Source organism: Rana temporaria, chromosome 1 (assembly GCF_905171775.1).
Source record: "Rana temporaria chromosome 1, aRanTem1.1, whole genome shotgun sequence".
Classification (NCBI taxonomy): domain Eukaryota; kingdom Metazoa; phylum Chordata; class Amphibia; order Anura; family Ranidae; genus Rana; species Rana temporaria.
In genome coordinates, this window is record NC_053489.1 from 409185051 (window position 1) to 409200736 (window position 15686).

At 39.6% G+C, this 15686-nt stretch overlaps 1 protein-coding gene across 1 annotated transcript in view; it reads left to right on the plus strand.

The window, feature by feature from the left end:
- The window catches only part of FRAS1 (Fraser extracellular matrix complex subunit 1), a 660838-nt gene that overhangs the window by 581525 nt on the left and 63627 nt on the right, over positions 1-15686 (plus strand). Inside the window, exons 56-58 of the mRNA XM_040324225.1 lie at positions 9712-10056; positions 10647-10807; positions 14318-14465. Of these exons, the coding sequence (XP_040180159.1) occupies positions 9712-10056; positions 10647-10807; positions 14318-14465 (654 nt within the window). The remainder of the gene's footprint in view (positions 1-9711; positions 10057-10646; positions 10808-14317; positions 14466-15686) is intronic.

Consider the following 15686-nt stretch of genomic DNA (forward strand, 5'->3'; position numbering starts at 1 on the left):
AGACGTACGCCAGTTGGATCTAGCACAGCTTCAGGCGTATCTTGTTTTGTGGATACAAAACAAAGATACGCCGGAGCAAAATAGCGTAACTTCTTTGAGGATCTGGCCCATAGTATCTCACAAAAGTGAATACACCCCTCACATTTTTGTAAATATTTTATTATAACTTTTCATGTGACAGCACTGAATAAATTCCACTTTACAATGTAAAGTAGTGAGTGTACAGCTTATATAACAGTGTAAGTTTTCAGTCCACTCAAAATAACTCAACACACAGCCATTAACCACTTAAGCCCCGGACCATATTGCTGGTCAAAGACCAAAGCACTTTTTGCGATTCAGCACTGCGTCGCTTTAACTGACAATTGCGCGGTCGTGCGACGTGGCTCCCAAACAAAATTGGCGTCCTTTTTTTCCCACAAATAGAGCTTTCTTTTGGTGGTATTTGATCACCTCTGCAGTTTTATTTTTTGCGCTATAAACAAAAAAAGAGAGACAATTTTGAAAAAAAAATTATATTTTTAACTTTTTACCATAATAAATATCTCCCAAAGAAAAAAAATAAAAAATAAATATATATATATATATATATATATATATATATATATATATATATAAAAAATTCTTAGTTTAGGCCAATATGTATTATTCGCAATAAGCGTTTATCGATTGGTTTGCGCAAAAGTTATAGCGTTTACAAAATAGGAGGTAGTTTTATGGCATTTTTATTAATATTTTTTTTTTACTAGTAATGGCGGCGATCAGTGATTTTTTTCGGTACTGCGACAATATGGCGGACACTTCAGACACTTTTGACACATTTTTGGGACCATTGGCATTTTTTTAGCGATCAGTGCTATAAAAATGCATTGATTACTATAAAAATGCCACTGGCAGGGAAGGGGTTAACACTAGGGGGCGGGGAATGGGTTAAGTATGTTCCCTGGGTGTGTTCTAACTGTAGGGGGGGTGGACTCACTAGGGGAAATGACTGATCGCTGTTCATACATTGTATGAGCAGACGGTCAGGCATTTCTCCCCTGACAGGAGGGGGAGCTGTGTGTTTACACACACAGCTCCCGGTCCCTGCTCTGTAACGAGCGATCGCGGGTGCCCGGCGGTGATCGCGACCGCAGGGCACACATGCGGGAGTCAGGAGGGAGCAGGGGGGCGCGCGCGCCCTTAGTGGCTAGTGGCCGCTTCGAGAGCCGACCTTATACTACGTGCTCTCGCGCAGGAGAGCCGACCTGCCGCTGTAGAACTGCGGCGGCTGGTCGGCATGTAGTTAATGTCTAAACCGCTGGTAACAAAAGTAAGTACATTTCTAAGTGAAAATTTCCAAATTGGGCCCAATTAGCCATTTTCCCTCCCCGTTGTCATGTGACTCGTTAGTGTTACAAGGTCTCAGGTGCTAATGGGGAACAGACGTGTTAAATTTGGTGTTATCGCTCTCACTTTCATACTGATCACTAGAAGTTCAACATGGCACCTCATGGCAAAGAACTCTTTGAGGATCTGAAAAAAAGAATTGTTGCTCTACATAAAGATGGCCTAGACTATAAGAAGATTGCCAAGACCCTGAAACTGAGCTGCAGCACGGTGACCACACAGCCGTTTAACAGGACAGGTTCCACTCAGAACAGGCCTCACCATGGTCAACCAACGTAGTTGAGTGCACGTGCTCAGCATCATACCCAGGGGTTGTCTTTGGGAAATAATCATATAGACACAGCCTGTCCGTGCTCAGACCATATGCCACACACTGCATCAAATTGGTCTGCATTGCTGTTGTCCGAGAAGAAAGCCTCTTCCAAAGATGATGCACAAGAAAGCTTTACAAACAGTTTGCTGAAGACAAACAGACTTAGGCTCCATGCACACTGAAGCTGATAAACTGCAGTTTATTGGCGTTTTTTTTTTGCATTTTTTTAATCCATTGAAAAAAAAAAGTGAAAAAAAAAAAGCTACACTGAAAAACGCTGATTAAAGCTATTGCAAAAACGCTAAAAATCGTTGAAAGGCTCCCTGCAAAGCTACCGGCGTTTTTTTATAGCTTTTATCAGCTTCAGTGTGCATGGAGCCTAAGGACATGGATTACTAGAACCATGTCCTGTGGTCTGATGAGACCAAGATAAACTTTTTTTGGTTCAGATGGTGTCAAGCGTATGTGGTGGCAACCAGGAGGAGTACAAAGACAAGTGTGTCTTGCCTGCAGTCAAGCATGGTGGTGGGAGTGTCATGGTCTGGGGCTGCATGAGTGGTGCCAACACTGGGGAGCTACAGTTCATTGAGGGAACAATGAATGCAATGAGGGAACTATGAATTTCACATGCAAGGAAAAGAAACTGCACGTTTGCTTGCACATGATTGCACATGATTGGATGATGGAAGTCAGCAAAGCCCTGGAGTAATTTCCCTTGCAGAGTGCAATTGCACTTGCAAAGTGCAAAGTCTGGTTGCCTTTAGTAAATCAACCTCATAATGTTCTTGCAAAACCTCCAAGGAGAATCTAGTCCATCCAAAGCTTTTTTTTTTTTTACATCCGTAGCTGATATTTCTTACCTGAATTATTTGACTCAAATATTTATAAATATTCTGTCAAAAAATTATGGGAATTGGACTGCTGTCTATTTTCTATGACCAGCTGTTCATTACTAAATAACACAATATTTATATTTATTTTCAGTTTGGTAAATTAAAACATAGCATAAACTATTTTTATATTTACAATTTTTTTGCCAACAGTTACAAACTTGGTTCTCTGCGGTCTCTGTGACTATAGACCTGATAGTAGAATCTCAGGTTCTCCAAACACAGCTAAGGCCCCATTCATACTTGTGTAACTTGTTATGTGACTTTGGACCCCAAAGTGGTTACACTCCACATTTCCCATTGAGTACTGTTCATATCTGTGCGACTTAAAGTCATAGCGACTTTAAAGTAGTCCCTGCACTACTTTGGTCCGACTGTCATGCAACTTGAGGGCCATATACTTCAATCTAAACACTTAAAATGCATGCACCTGCATGATATACATGTGACTTTAATGCGACTTGTGAAATAAATTCCAGCAATGAAAAATAAAGTTTTATTTTCTAATGAATTTAAAATTTTCAGAACAATTCAGAATCATCGGCTGTCAGTGGGTTTCCCCACTGATAGCTAAATGTTAAAAAGAGAATGCTGGAAATGTAAAAAAACAGCATAGCCCCCCCCCCCCCCCCCAAAAATACATTGTACCCCTACTCATTCAGCAAAAAAACGGTGTAGTGTAAAAAATTACAGGAGGCAGTGTTTGACAATTCCTTTATTTAAAAAGAAAAAAAAATGTCCCAGTGTAGATCCATCGTCAATCACGATGCCTGCCACCACAGCCGACAGGAGTCATGAAAAAACCTTTGGTCCCAACAAAGGCTTCTGCTGTTTGACAGATCTCAAATAACTAAGGGGCGGGGCCACATGGTGATGTCACTGTGTGGCACCGCCCCTTCTGACATCCCCAACCCAGCATGCCCTTGGTTGATGACATCACAATGGGCGGTGCCACCTGGTGATGTCACCAAGTGGCCCCACCCCTTAATTATTTAACCACTACCCGACGGCCGTACGACTTTTTACGGCCGCAGGGTGGTTCTAAATCTCTAACCTGCCGTGTTTTTACGGCCTGCGCACGCTATCAGCGGCGCGCGCGTGCTCGCCGCATCGCTGAGATGCCGATGCGAGTGCCTGGCGGTCGTGATGTCCGCCAGGCACTCGGGATCGGCGGCTGCAGGGACAAGACGTGGAGCTCTGTGTGTAAACACAGAGATCCACGTCCTGTCAGGGGAGAGAGGAGACTGATCTGTGTCCCTTGTACATAGGGACATAGATCGGTCACCTCCCCCAGTCACCCCCCTCCACACACAGTTAGAACACAATTCAGGGTACACATTTAACCCCTTCTTCACCCCCTTCAATGCCAGTCACATTTATACAGTAATTAGTGCATATTTATAGCACTGATCGCTGTATAAATGTGAATGGCGCCAAAAATGTGTCAAAAGTGTCCGATGTGTCCGCCATAATGTCGCAGTCACAAAAAAAATGCTGATCGCCGCCATTAGTAGTAAAAACAAATAATAAAAAATAATAATAATTCTGTCCCCTATTTTGTAAGCGCAATAACTTTTGCGCAAACCAGACGCTTCTTGCAATTTTTTTTTTATTGAATTTTTTTTACCAAAAATATGTAGAAGAATACGTATCGCCTAGACTGAGAAAAAATATATTTTTTAAAAAAATTGGGCTATTTATTACAGCAACAAGTAAAAAATATTGTTTTTTTTTCAAAACTGTCGCTCTATTTTTGTTTATTGCGCAAAAAATAAAAACCGCAGAGGCAATCAAATACCACCAAAAGAAAGCTCTATTTGTGGGGAAAAAAGGACATCAATTTTGTTTGGGAGCCACGTCGCACGACCGCGCAATTGTCAGTTAAAGTGACGCAGTGCCACAAGCTGAAATTTAATCTGGTCAGGAAGGGATATATGTGCCCAGTAAGGAAGTGGTTAAGAGCTGTCCCTAGGTCTGTTTGCTCCCTGCATGCACGCTGTGGTGATTGGAAATTTATCAACCCATCCATCCATCTATCCACCCACTCGAAAAATAGGCATTTTCCAGCAGTAGCTGTTTGTCTTCATCCCCAGAGAGGGGAAAATATGTGGTGAGACCTACTGGTAATGCAGGGGTCACGGCAGTGAGGTGAGAGGCTTATCTACAAGGGTGGAGGATTCACATTTAGCTAATTATATTTCACAGTGGTGATTGGAGTGCAATTTAAGTTGGATATCGTTTTTTCCTTTGAGATGTTTAGATATCTATTGGACTATTTTTTTGCAGATATACATTTTTAATAATTTTTTGCAATATTATTTGATGTTATTATAGTTTAAGTTGCACTACATCAATTTTGATACATGTTTGTTTAGCAAGGTTTGGACCCCTTATGAGTAAATAACAGTCCACCGCGCCCGGTCTTGGCAGATATATATACATATGTGGAACAGTTCCAATATAAAGTGATATAAAGTGCTCCTGCTCAGTAATGGTACATCTGTGTTCCAATGTGCTCAGACTGGGTGCCCCACATAGATGTACACTCACCCCTAGGAGTTGATCTCTAGTATGGTCATTTAAGCATGTGGGGATACCCCTGTAGAGATCCTTTGCTGGCGTCTCATGCAGTGTAATGCCTTATACAGGTAGATAAAAATCTGAAAGAATCCTCATTGTTTTTTTATTTTAAAAACCATAATAAAATTTCACTCACATGTAATGGTGCCTTTTCATCCTGGCACCAAATCACCTGCTACACATGCCGTGTGTCAGGATGATAAGGCACCATTACATGTGAGTGAATTTATTTTTTGTTTTTTAAAATAAACTTTTGGAACGATATTGCGCAATGAGGATTCTTACAGATTTTTATCTACCTGTATAAGGAAGGCATTACACTGCATGAGACAGGGGTCCACACGCTTGAACTACCATACTAGAGATGTTGGTCAACTCCTAACGGTGAGTGTCCATCTATGTGGGGCACCCGGTCTGAGAACACTGGAACACGGATTACTGAGCACAAGCACTTTATATCGTTTTATATTGGGACTGTTTCACATATATGTCTATACATATCTGCCAAGACCGAGCGCGTGGACTATTTTTTACTCATTTTTCATTTCCTTATGGCAATTCTTTACTGCAGGTGGTTCAACATTGTGCCTTTTTAATATTATTTCTGTTGGCGCTTGGTTTTTTTATTACTTGAATCATTTATGGGTGTTGGCTAGCAGCTTTTTTATTTATTAGGTTATTCACATTATTGGATTGCGCAGATTGAATATTGGTACAATATTATGTACATTTCACATTAATAATTATGCTACCAAAATTAGTGTATGCTGTAAATTGCCTCCGGCATTTCAGGAACAGATTCTGTTTCTTCTTGCCGGAGGCTGCCATTTTGCTGAACCCCAAAATAAAAAATTAGAGATTTTAATTTCAGTTGAGTAGTCTTTTTGAAGTAATCTAGTCACATACTATTGTGTGTGTCATGATCAGGGGTCAGGCTTGAAGACCAGTTGCTATAGCAGATGACGCAGGCTCACCTGAGGTGCGGAGTCTAAGTACTAACCGGTGTTCACCAGAGCTCCTTATGGCGTAGATGGATTTTGCTGTGTGCAAGTACCAGAACACAGTCCTTAGTATTGCCCCACCAGGAGGTGAGGAAGTCGGCGCCCAGTAGCAGATAAGCAGGTGAGGAGCAAACAAAAGCGTAGTCAAGGAACAAGCCAAGGGTCGATAACGACTAGCTGCAGCTTGTGATCAGGCAGAAGCATAGTTGAGGAACAAGCCAAGGGTCAATAATGAGTGGTAGCAAAATTTGGATGGCAGCAGGGAAGACGAGAGCGAGATACTGGCTAAAAAGTGCACAATAATCTGGCAAACAAGAATTGCATGGCTTAATAGAAGTTCCTAGGAGGAGCAAAGAGTTCAAGGTTCAGCAGAAGTTAAGGCAATAGGCAGGGTTGTCCAATGGATCAGACGGGTGCTGTCTAGCATCTTAGGTAGCTCAATGAGAAGAGTGATTGGCAGACACAGCAGAGGTCTCAGGTTTAAGTCCAGGTCCTGACAGTGTGGATCGTAAGCACTGTGTTATTGATTGTTGTATTTCAGTTGTTAATGTATGAATAAAGGACTTCAACATGTATTTTTTAAAGAGGTCTAGCCCAGTCTAGGGATAAAGGCAAATAGTTAACTAGATGTGAAAAGTATTCAGGCTGGATTGGAATAACTTATGGGGGTGACTAAAGAGTTTTCCCAACTTCTTTTGAGAAAATATTTTAATAGTAGAGGTATTATAGGATTTCACCTTCAGAAAGGGAAGTGGATTATTAGATAAATAAGGAATGAGCTGCCCTACATGTGACAAATGCTCCAAAAGAAGCTACAGAAACTTTTTGGGCATGGAGCATTGTTCCAGAAATGCCAAGAGTGAATGTGGCCCAATAGTAGGGAAACCCATTGATTCTGGGAAGTCTGAATTATTCCACATTTGAGGAAAAATATAAGCATGGCTGTTTAACATACAGCAGATACGACTTGTATGCCATGTAAGCTAGGTAGTATATAGGAGGGGGTTCATGGTAACCCCTGGAGGCAAAAGCTCCTTGTGTACGTGGAGAGCATATAATAAATAATGTAAAGTAGCTTGTTCTAGTTGAGATGTGTGTATATAGATAAAGCATCTCACTTTCATTGCTAGAGATAAGAAAATGTGTACAGACATGAATGGTACATTACAAATAAAAACTGCTAAAATCAGACCAAATAGATACCAATCAAAGTACATTTTCTGCACACATATTGCAAAGTTTCTCATTCTGTATTTTGTGATGCTTTCCAAATAAAATAGAAGTGCTTTCTTATATAGATGTCTCCTATGGGACTTCTATTAAAGTTTGTAGATTATGGAAACTCCAAACTTCTCATCTTGTCAAATCCACATCAATAAACAATTCTGTGATTGCTTTGGCCGTGCCTCTCATTTGTTTGATTATCTGTATCCTGGCGACTGTCAGATCTAATGGAAATTTCTAAACAGGCAGCTCACGGCAGCATTCCATTATAGATATCTACACCGCTGCAAGCAGAGACCTTTTTAATCTAACAATGCACTGTGGTCTAAAACAATAATATCTTCCACTTAAACATCTACCTTCTATTTTTCCCTTTATTTCTTCTTATGATTTCTCTGCGTTTGCAAATTTTTCATGTCACTGTTTATCTGTAGAGACTTCTAATTGCTTTGTAACATTCAATGAATTTAAATAAGCTTTTAAAATGAACTAGTTTGCAGACTGTGTATAGCATTTTGCTTTTTCCACATTTTGAGCCTCATAGTAAAATATTTTAGGAGGGTCCAGCAGACAAACTGCTACTGTGCAAGGACCTGTTAAAGTGGTAATGAGTAGCAACATAAATGACTTGGTGGGGACCAAGCTGTCATTTTGTAGGCTAACCAAGCAAAAGATGACAGGGAGGCAGCTCCATCAGAGGGTAGGTTCATGAAAAATTGCACTCCAATTTCAAGCATGGGCAAATTTAATCCATAAGGTGCGCAAATGTATTTCCCGTATAGGAGTCCCACCCTACCAAAAGAAGCAGGACTTTGGGAGCTTCTGCTCCTATAAAGTTTTAGAAGATACAGTATAGTGATCTCTACTGAGCTCCTAGCAGAATTTTCCTTTTAGTTTAAAATAATAATATATAATACAATTAATTATAAGCTGATGTTTTATATCTGTTTTTAACCACTTGAATTGTTGCTATAGGCTTGTTTATTTAGCAATAACTGGTAATACTTAGAGCCGGTTCACACTGCGTCGGCACGACTTCGGAGGCGACTCTCAAGTCGTCCTGAAGACGACTTCAGAGGCGATTATCAAAATGACTTCTGTATAGAAGTCAATGCAAATCGCCCCAAGTCGCCCCCGAAGTCGTACAAGAACCTTTTTCTAAGTCGGAGCGACTTGCGTCGCTCCTATTAAAATGGTTCTATTGCATAGAATGGGACGCGACTCGTCAGGCTTACCTGCTCTGTTGTAGTGAATTTGCACAGAGCAGCCCAGATGCTCCTCTTTTTGGGTCCCTCTTCTATGATCTTGACCCCTCCCTCCTGTTGAGTGCTTCCTATGGGGTCCAGCTTAGTTACAGCTTCCTCTGTCAATTCAGACATGGAGCCCGGCCCCTCTCTCCCCTGATTGACTTTTAATGACAGCAGTGGGAGGCAATGGCACCACTGCTGTGCCAATCAGGAAGGAGAATCTCAGAAGGCTGAGACACTCATGGATATCGCTGGACAGAGAGGGACCTCAGGTAAGTGTTAGGGGGGGTGCTGCACACAGAAGGCTTTTTATCTTAATGTATAGTATGCATTAAGATAAAAAAAAAACTTCTGCCTTTACAACCACTTTAAGATAAACATATGTTTTGTTTTTATATTTTGTGATTTTATCTTGCAAAAGTTTTATTTTTTATGTAATACGATACATGTAACTAAACGAAAAGAATGCCCCTTTTTCTAATTTGATCAGTGTGCATTTTAAAACAAAAACTGTAGCTAAAAAGTATGTTTTTCTTTAATTTATACTATTTAAAATGATACAAAAATTATGATTCTTGCACAAAACATTGCAAAGGTATTAACAAATAAAGTCATTTGTTTTAATTTTGTGTTTGAACACAACAATCTATTGTAGTTATAAAAAAAAAAAAAAAAAATCAGCAGGAAGCTAAGAGGAGAAAGAGTTAATTGTGATTGATTATAGTAAATTAAGGGTACATGGAAACAGATTTTATATCTAAAAAAAAAAAAGGTAAAAAAAATCTGTTTTTACACATCAGCTCCAGAGAATCGCCAGCAAATCTAGATGAAAGGACTTCAGCTGCAACGTAATATTACAACCATGTGTACCTGTTTATTAATGTGTACATGTATCTTAATTTTTCTATGTTATCTTTTGTAAAGATTTTTTATATGTTAAAATAACAGGAGTATCTGTGAAGTGTCCTTTTGTATGTCCTTTGTATGCATTTTTTTTAAAATAAGGACTAAAACATATCAATTTATCACGGAACTAATTGTGTGCTTATATTGTTTTTTGTAAACAGGTGATGCTGGAAGTGTTGTTTCTGCCATTTGCTACACAATACCAAAATCTGCTAAGGGGAGCAGTCTTTATGCTCTTGAATCAGGCTCAGACTTTAAATCTAGAGCGATGACCAGTGAAAATCGTGTCGTTTTTGGTCCTGGAGTCACAATGTCGACCTGTGACGTCAAAGTGATTGATGACAGTGAATATGAAGACGAGGAAGAATTTGAGATAGCCCTTGCTGATACATCTGAAAATGCCAGAATTGGCAATATTGCTACAGCCAGAGTTGTTATCGAAGGACCAAATGATGCTTCAACAGTCTCATTAGGAAATGTCACCTTTACTGTTAGTGAAGACATAGGTATAAATATGCTTTTGTACACTGAAATTGTTTAGTTTCTCTTAATAAATATCTATATTAGCTATGAGTTCCAATGCTGACTACCTTAAAAAAATTATTGGACAGTTTAAATCTATACATACTAGTAAACCCCCTTTGCGTGTTTTTTTTTATAGGTTAATACAACAAGATAGCTTTACAATATTCCAGAAGGTTCTGGAATGTTTTTAGTGTAAGAAGTAAATCTTTTTGTATTCTTTTTAATTCTTTCTTGCTGTGAATGCCAGCTTTATGGTGTAATTGATGTGCCTGAGATGAGGCCTAGGGAATAGCAGAGTATAGCTGGGTGAAGTACCTAAATAAAAACTGCTGTAAGGGGTTCTACTGCATTACAGTGTGTACCGAAGTGTTCTCCCTTGCATTAGTAACTGCACAAGGGAAAACCATGCATGTCATGGATTATGCTGTTGAACAATTTTGACCCCTGCATGTCACAATTATAACTGAGCTACCTTCTGGTTGTGTAATTTCATCTGTTTTACTCTCTCTATTTTGTATGTAATACCTTACAGAGTTCTGCTAATGGCCAAAAATGTACTCTCCTTCTACAGGCTCTATTGAGATATCTGTGCTCCGAAGTGGACCTGACCTTTCAGTGCCAACATCAGTATGGTGTGCCACTCGCCCTTCAGATCCACCCTCTGCTACTCCAGGCATTGATTATATTCCTAGCTCCAAGAAAATTGAATTTAGACCTGGTAAAACAATAGAGGTATGTAAAAACAGTATTTTTAAAGACTTTAATATGTTCATCAGATGCAGAAGTAGATACATTATAAATAAAAATCATACAATAGCAATTATCTACACAGAGACAGACATGTTATATATATGTATATGTCACTGCTATGTAGGGTCCTCAAGGACATAGAACCTTTCAAAGCCACCACTACAACAAGCACATTTAAATTTCTATGGCTGCCACTATCATTCTACTCAGAGTTCTTCTACAGCAGGGATATGCAATTACCGGACCTCCAGCTGTTGCAAAACTACAAGTTCCATCATGCCTCTGCCTCTGGGTGTCATGCCCGTGGCTGTCAGGGTCTTGCTATGCCTCATGGGATTTGTAGTACAACAGCTGGAGGTCCGCTAATTGCATATCCCCGTTCTACAGTCTATCTTCTGCACTAAATTCAAGCCTGGGGGAGACATTGCAGTTGGATGAGTGGAGTCAGATTCTGTAGGAACAATTAAATTGAATCCAGTTCCAACCCACAGGCCCTCTAAACATATTTTATTTCAAGTTATTTTATACAAAAAGGGGTTTCACAAACTTTCCTAAATATACAGTATGTTTAAAAGTTTCAGAACATTTCATATTAAAGTGGATGTAAACCCTCACATATACCCAGTGAAGTGCACAGCCTCAGATGATACACGGAGATTAAACAAGTCTCCCTACATAAGTTTTACATGTATATATGTTGTCTTCAGCCTTATATGTTCTTTAGAAATGTTCTCTTCCTGTTCAACACTGGGAGTGAAGTCTGGGCATACAGCCAAGACAGCATATTGGAGGAAAGGCACATATCCCCCCTTCACATAGGCAGACAGGCAGAGACTTGCAGAGCTTTTTCGTGAATAACTCAGCTGTCAATCTATTTTTAGCAACCTCTCTTGACATAAATTTCAGGTAGGTTTTATCACAGTTAACAAATAACTTGTCAGAAGTTATCATGCTGAGAACAGAAGATTGGAGCAAGAGAAAGCCATGGGACTCAGTGCTTTGAAGAGATATAAGAAAACACTACAGATATATGTGCCCAGCTCAAATTTCATGGTTCGGGTTTACATACACTTTAAGGCTGCGTGGGTCCCATTGGAATGTTCCTTCACTTGTCCCAAAACCACAACAGGAAATCAAAAGGAAACTTCTGTGAGGGGTAGTAGTCAGCAGAACAGGTTTCCCCATTGGAAGATTTCTCCTCTTAGAACAGGGCAAACAGAGTGTTAATCTTCCCATCAGGGAACTAGAAATCTGACGTACATTCTAAAAAATGTAACTTTTTAGCTAGAGATTTGAATGAACTTAGTTTAGTAGAGAATAGTTTAAGAAAGCCACCATGAACAGAAATGTGAAATATTTCATATATTTTTTTTGTATAGGTGAGAGCACTTTTACATACATATCTACATGTTGTACTAATATTATTCTTGCCTTACTAGTTCATCCTACGTTTAATGGTCCTTTACAATGCCTTACAAAAGTAATCATCCCCCCTTGGCATTTTTCGTGTTTTGTTGCCTCACAACCTGGAATTAACATGGATTGTTTGAGGATTTGCATCATTAAATTTACAGAACATGCCCACAACTTTGAGGATTTTTTTTATTGTGAAGCAAACAACACATAGGACAAAATAACAGAAAAAGTCAATGTGCATAACTATTCACCCCCCTAAAGTCAATACTTTGTAGAACCACCTTTTGCGGCTATCACAGCTCCAAGTCGCTTTGGATAAGTCTCTATGAGCTTGCCACATCTTTTCACTGGGATTTTTGCCCATTCCTCCTTGCAAAACTGCTCCAGCTCCTTCAAGTTGGAAGGTTTGCGCTTGTGAACAGCAATCTTTAAGTCTGACCACAGATTTTCTATTAGATTGAGGTCTGGGCTTTGTCTAGGCCATTCCAACACATTTAAATGTTTCCCCTAAACCACTCAAGTGTTGCTTTAGCAGTGTGTTTGGGGTCATTGTCCTGCTGGAAGGTGAACCTCCATCCTAGCCTCAAATCACACACAGAGTGGTACAGGTTTTGCTCAAGAATATCCCTGTATTTAGCACCATCCATATTTCCCTCAACTCTGATCAGTTTCCCAGTCTCAACTGCTGAAAAACATCCCCACAGCATGATGCTGTCACCACCATGTTTCACTTTGGTGATGGTGTTCTTTGGGTGATGTGATGTGTTGGGTTTGCGCCAGACGTAGCGTTTTCTTTGATGGCCAAAAAGTAAAATTTTAGTCTCATCAGACCAGAGCACCTTCCTCCATACATTTTGGGAGTCTCCCACGTGCCCTTTTGCAAACTCCAAACGTGCCATTTGTTTTTTTGCTAAAAGTAATGGCTTTCTTCTGGCCACTCTGCCATAAAGCCCAACTCTATGGAGCGTAAGGCTTATTGTCGTCCTATGTACAGATACTCCAGTCTCTGCTGTGGAACTCTGCAGCTCCTCCAGGGTTACCTTAGTCTTTGTGCTGCCTTTCTGATTAATGCCCTCCTTGCCTGGTCTGTCAGTTTTGCTGTGCAGCCCTCTCTTGCCAGGTTTGCTGTTGTGCCATGTTCTTTCCATTTGGTTACGATAGATTTGATGGTGGTCCTAGGGATCATCAAAGATTTGGATATTTTTTTTATAACCTAACCCTGACTTGTACTTCTTAATAACATTGTCCCTTACTTGTATGGAGAGTTCCTTAGTCTTCATAGCTGTGTTTGGTTAGTGGTGCCTCTTGCTTAGGTGTCGTACCCTCTGGGGCCTTTCAAAAATGTATGTATATGTAATGACAGATCATGTGACACTTAGATTGCTAACAGGTGGACATCATTTCACTAATTATATGACTTCTGAAGGTAATTGGTTGCATCAGAGCTTTTTATTGGCTTCATAACAAAGGGGGTGAATACATCTGCACATGCCAATTATCATTTTTTTTATTTCTGAAAAATTGATTTATGTATATATTTTTCTAATTTTACTTTATTGTGACTATTATGTTCTGATCTATCACATATAATTCAGATTAAAAAAAGATTAAAATAAAGGCTGTAATGTAACAAAATAGGTAAACAGCCAGGGGGGAGGGGGTGAATACTTTTGCAAGGCACTGAAGGTATGGTTACTCTAAACGCTACCTTATTTTTAAGAAATAAGGTCCCTTTAATGGAAAAATCCATTACACTATGTGTACATTCTTGTAAATCTCTAATTTTATGAGAACAATTAAAAAAGACCCAGGAGACATGCCTAGCTTTTCTCTATGACAGCTTTAATTAAAGTGTCTACAATGCTTCTTATGATTCCAATTATAATGCTGTAGATGTGGTTAGGAAATCACTGCACTTTTTGTATAGAATTATATAACATGTGGTAAAGTTGTTTTGGATTGTTATGTATACAGTCAAATGCGGTTGTTCATTTTTAAACCTGTTCACAATGGGTGAGTACTGGGAATAATGTAATACATAGAATATATGTGACTTTACTTATTTCTGTATTACAGCACTGCACTCTGACAATCCTTGATGACACACAGCACCCAGTTATTGAAGGACTGGAAACGTTTATTGTGTTTTTAAGTTCTGCACAAGGGGCAGAACTTATCAAACCATTTGAAGCCACCATAACCATTAACGATACCTTTCAGGATGGTAATATGTTTTGTTATATATATTACTCCTTTTATCTCTCTGGATTTTCTGCAGCTATTTACAGAGCACATAGATTCATTTAGATTAGTCCTCACCCCTAAGGTTACCATCTATGCACCTATCACAAACACAGGGCAGTTTTGAATAGAAACCTATCATCGTATGAGTAGTTCTTTGAACTGAGGGAGGAAACATGAATAGAACATACAAACTCCAAGCATATGGTACCACTGGTAGAAACTGCAAGTCCACAGTTCTAGCCATACTGGCACTGTCAAAGGAATACCACTAAGGTTGTGTGGGAAGATGTAAAAGAAAAGCAACATTATCTGGGAAAGCAGACATAAGAAAAATGCTAGCTAAGCTGTAAAGCTATCTGGTTGAGTTTGTTGGGTTCTTTCCACTGTCTCCTCTTACCATGAAGAGCCTAGTTAGCTGTATGCCACCAATGAAAATATGGGGATATTTTGTTGTCTTTATATCCTACCCAAAAGGATAAAATGATGTACCACATGATTGTCCATACTGTTAAAGTACTGTAGATGTAGGCCCAACCACGAAGGTCTCATATAAGCTTTATGTTATTTCAAAAGTCCATTTTACTCTTTTTAAATCTGTATCTTTCATTAAAATAATACCTGGTGATCCTCCCATGAAGGTCCTTGTTAATGGGTTGACAACAGTCTCCCCGTTGTGTGCACGCATTTTCACGCTGTCATATGTTCCTCAGATGGAGACTACAAGCTGCCATGCTGACATACATTGCCCAGGCATAGTGCAATGTTGTCACTCTCAGGAAGCTGGTTCAGGGAAATAATGTGCACCTGATGCTTGAACAAGTGCATGTAGACAGGAAGTGATTAAAAGAGGCTTCAGGTGATAAACAGAACTGAGATCAGGAAAAAGATGAAAAGAGGTGAAAACAAAATTTGTTATACAGTATATATAAAAAAAAAACATGGCAAATGTTTATAAAAAAAAAACGTGCACAGAACAAATTTAAATTCATCCAAATGGGGGAAGTTCTGCTTGTTTTCATCCTTCCCTTCTCCTCTTTAACAATTTACATCCTAGTTCCGGTCAGATCAGCACAGCGATCTGACCGGAAGTTCGGCCCCCCTCCTTACCCTGCAGCTTTCTGGGACAAAAGGCTTCACTTCAGGTTTCCCTTAAATTACATGCCAGCACCTGGACCTGAAGCCGATTAAAGAATCAGCTCAG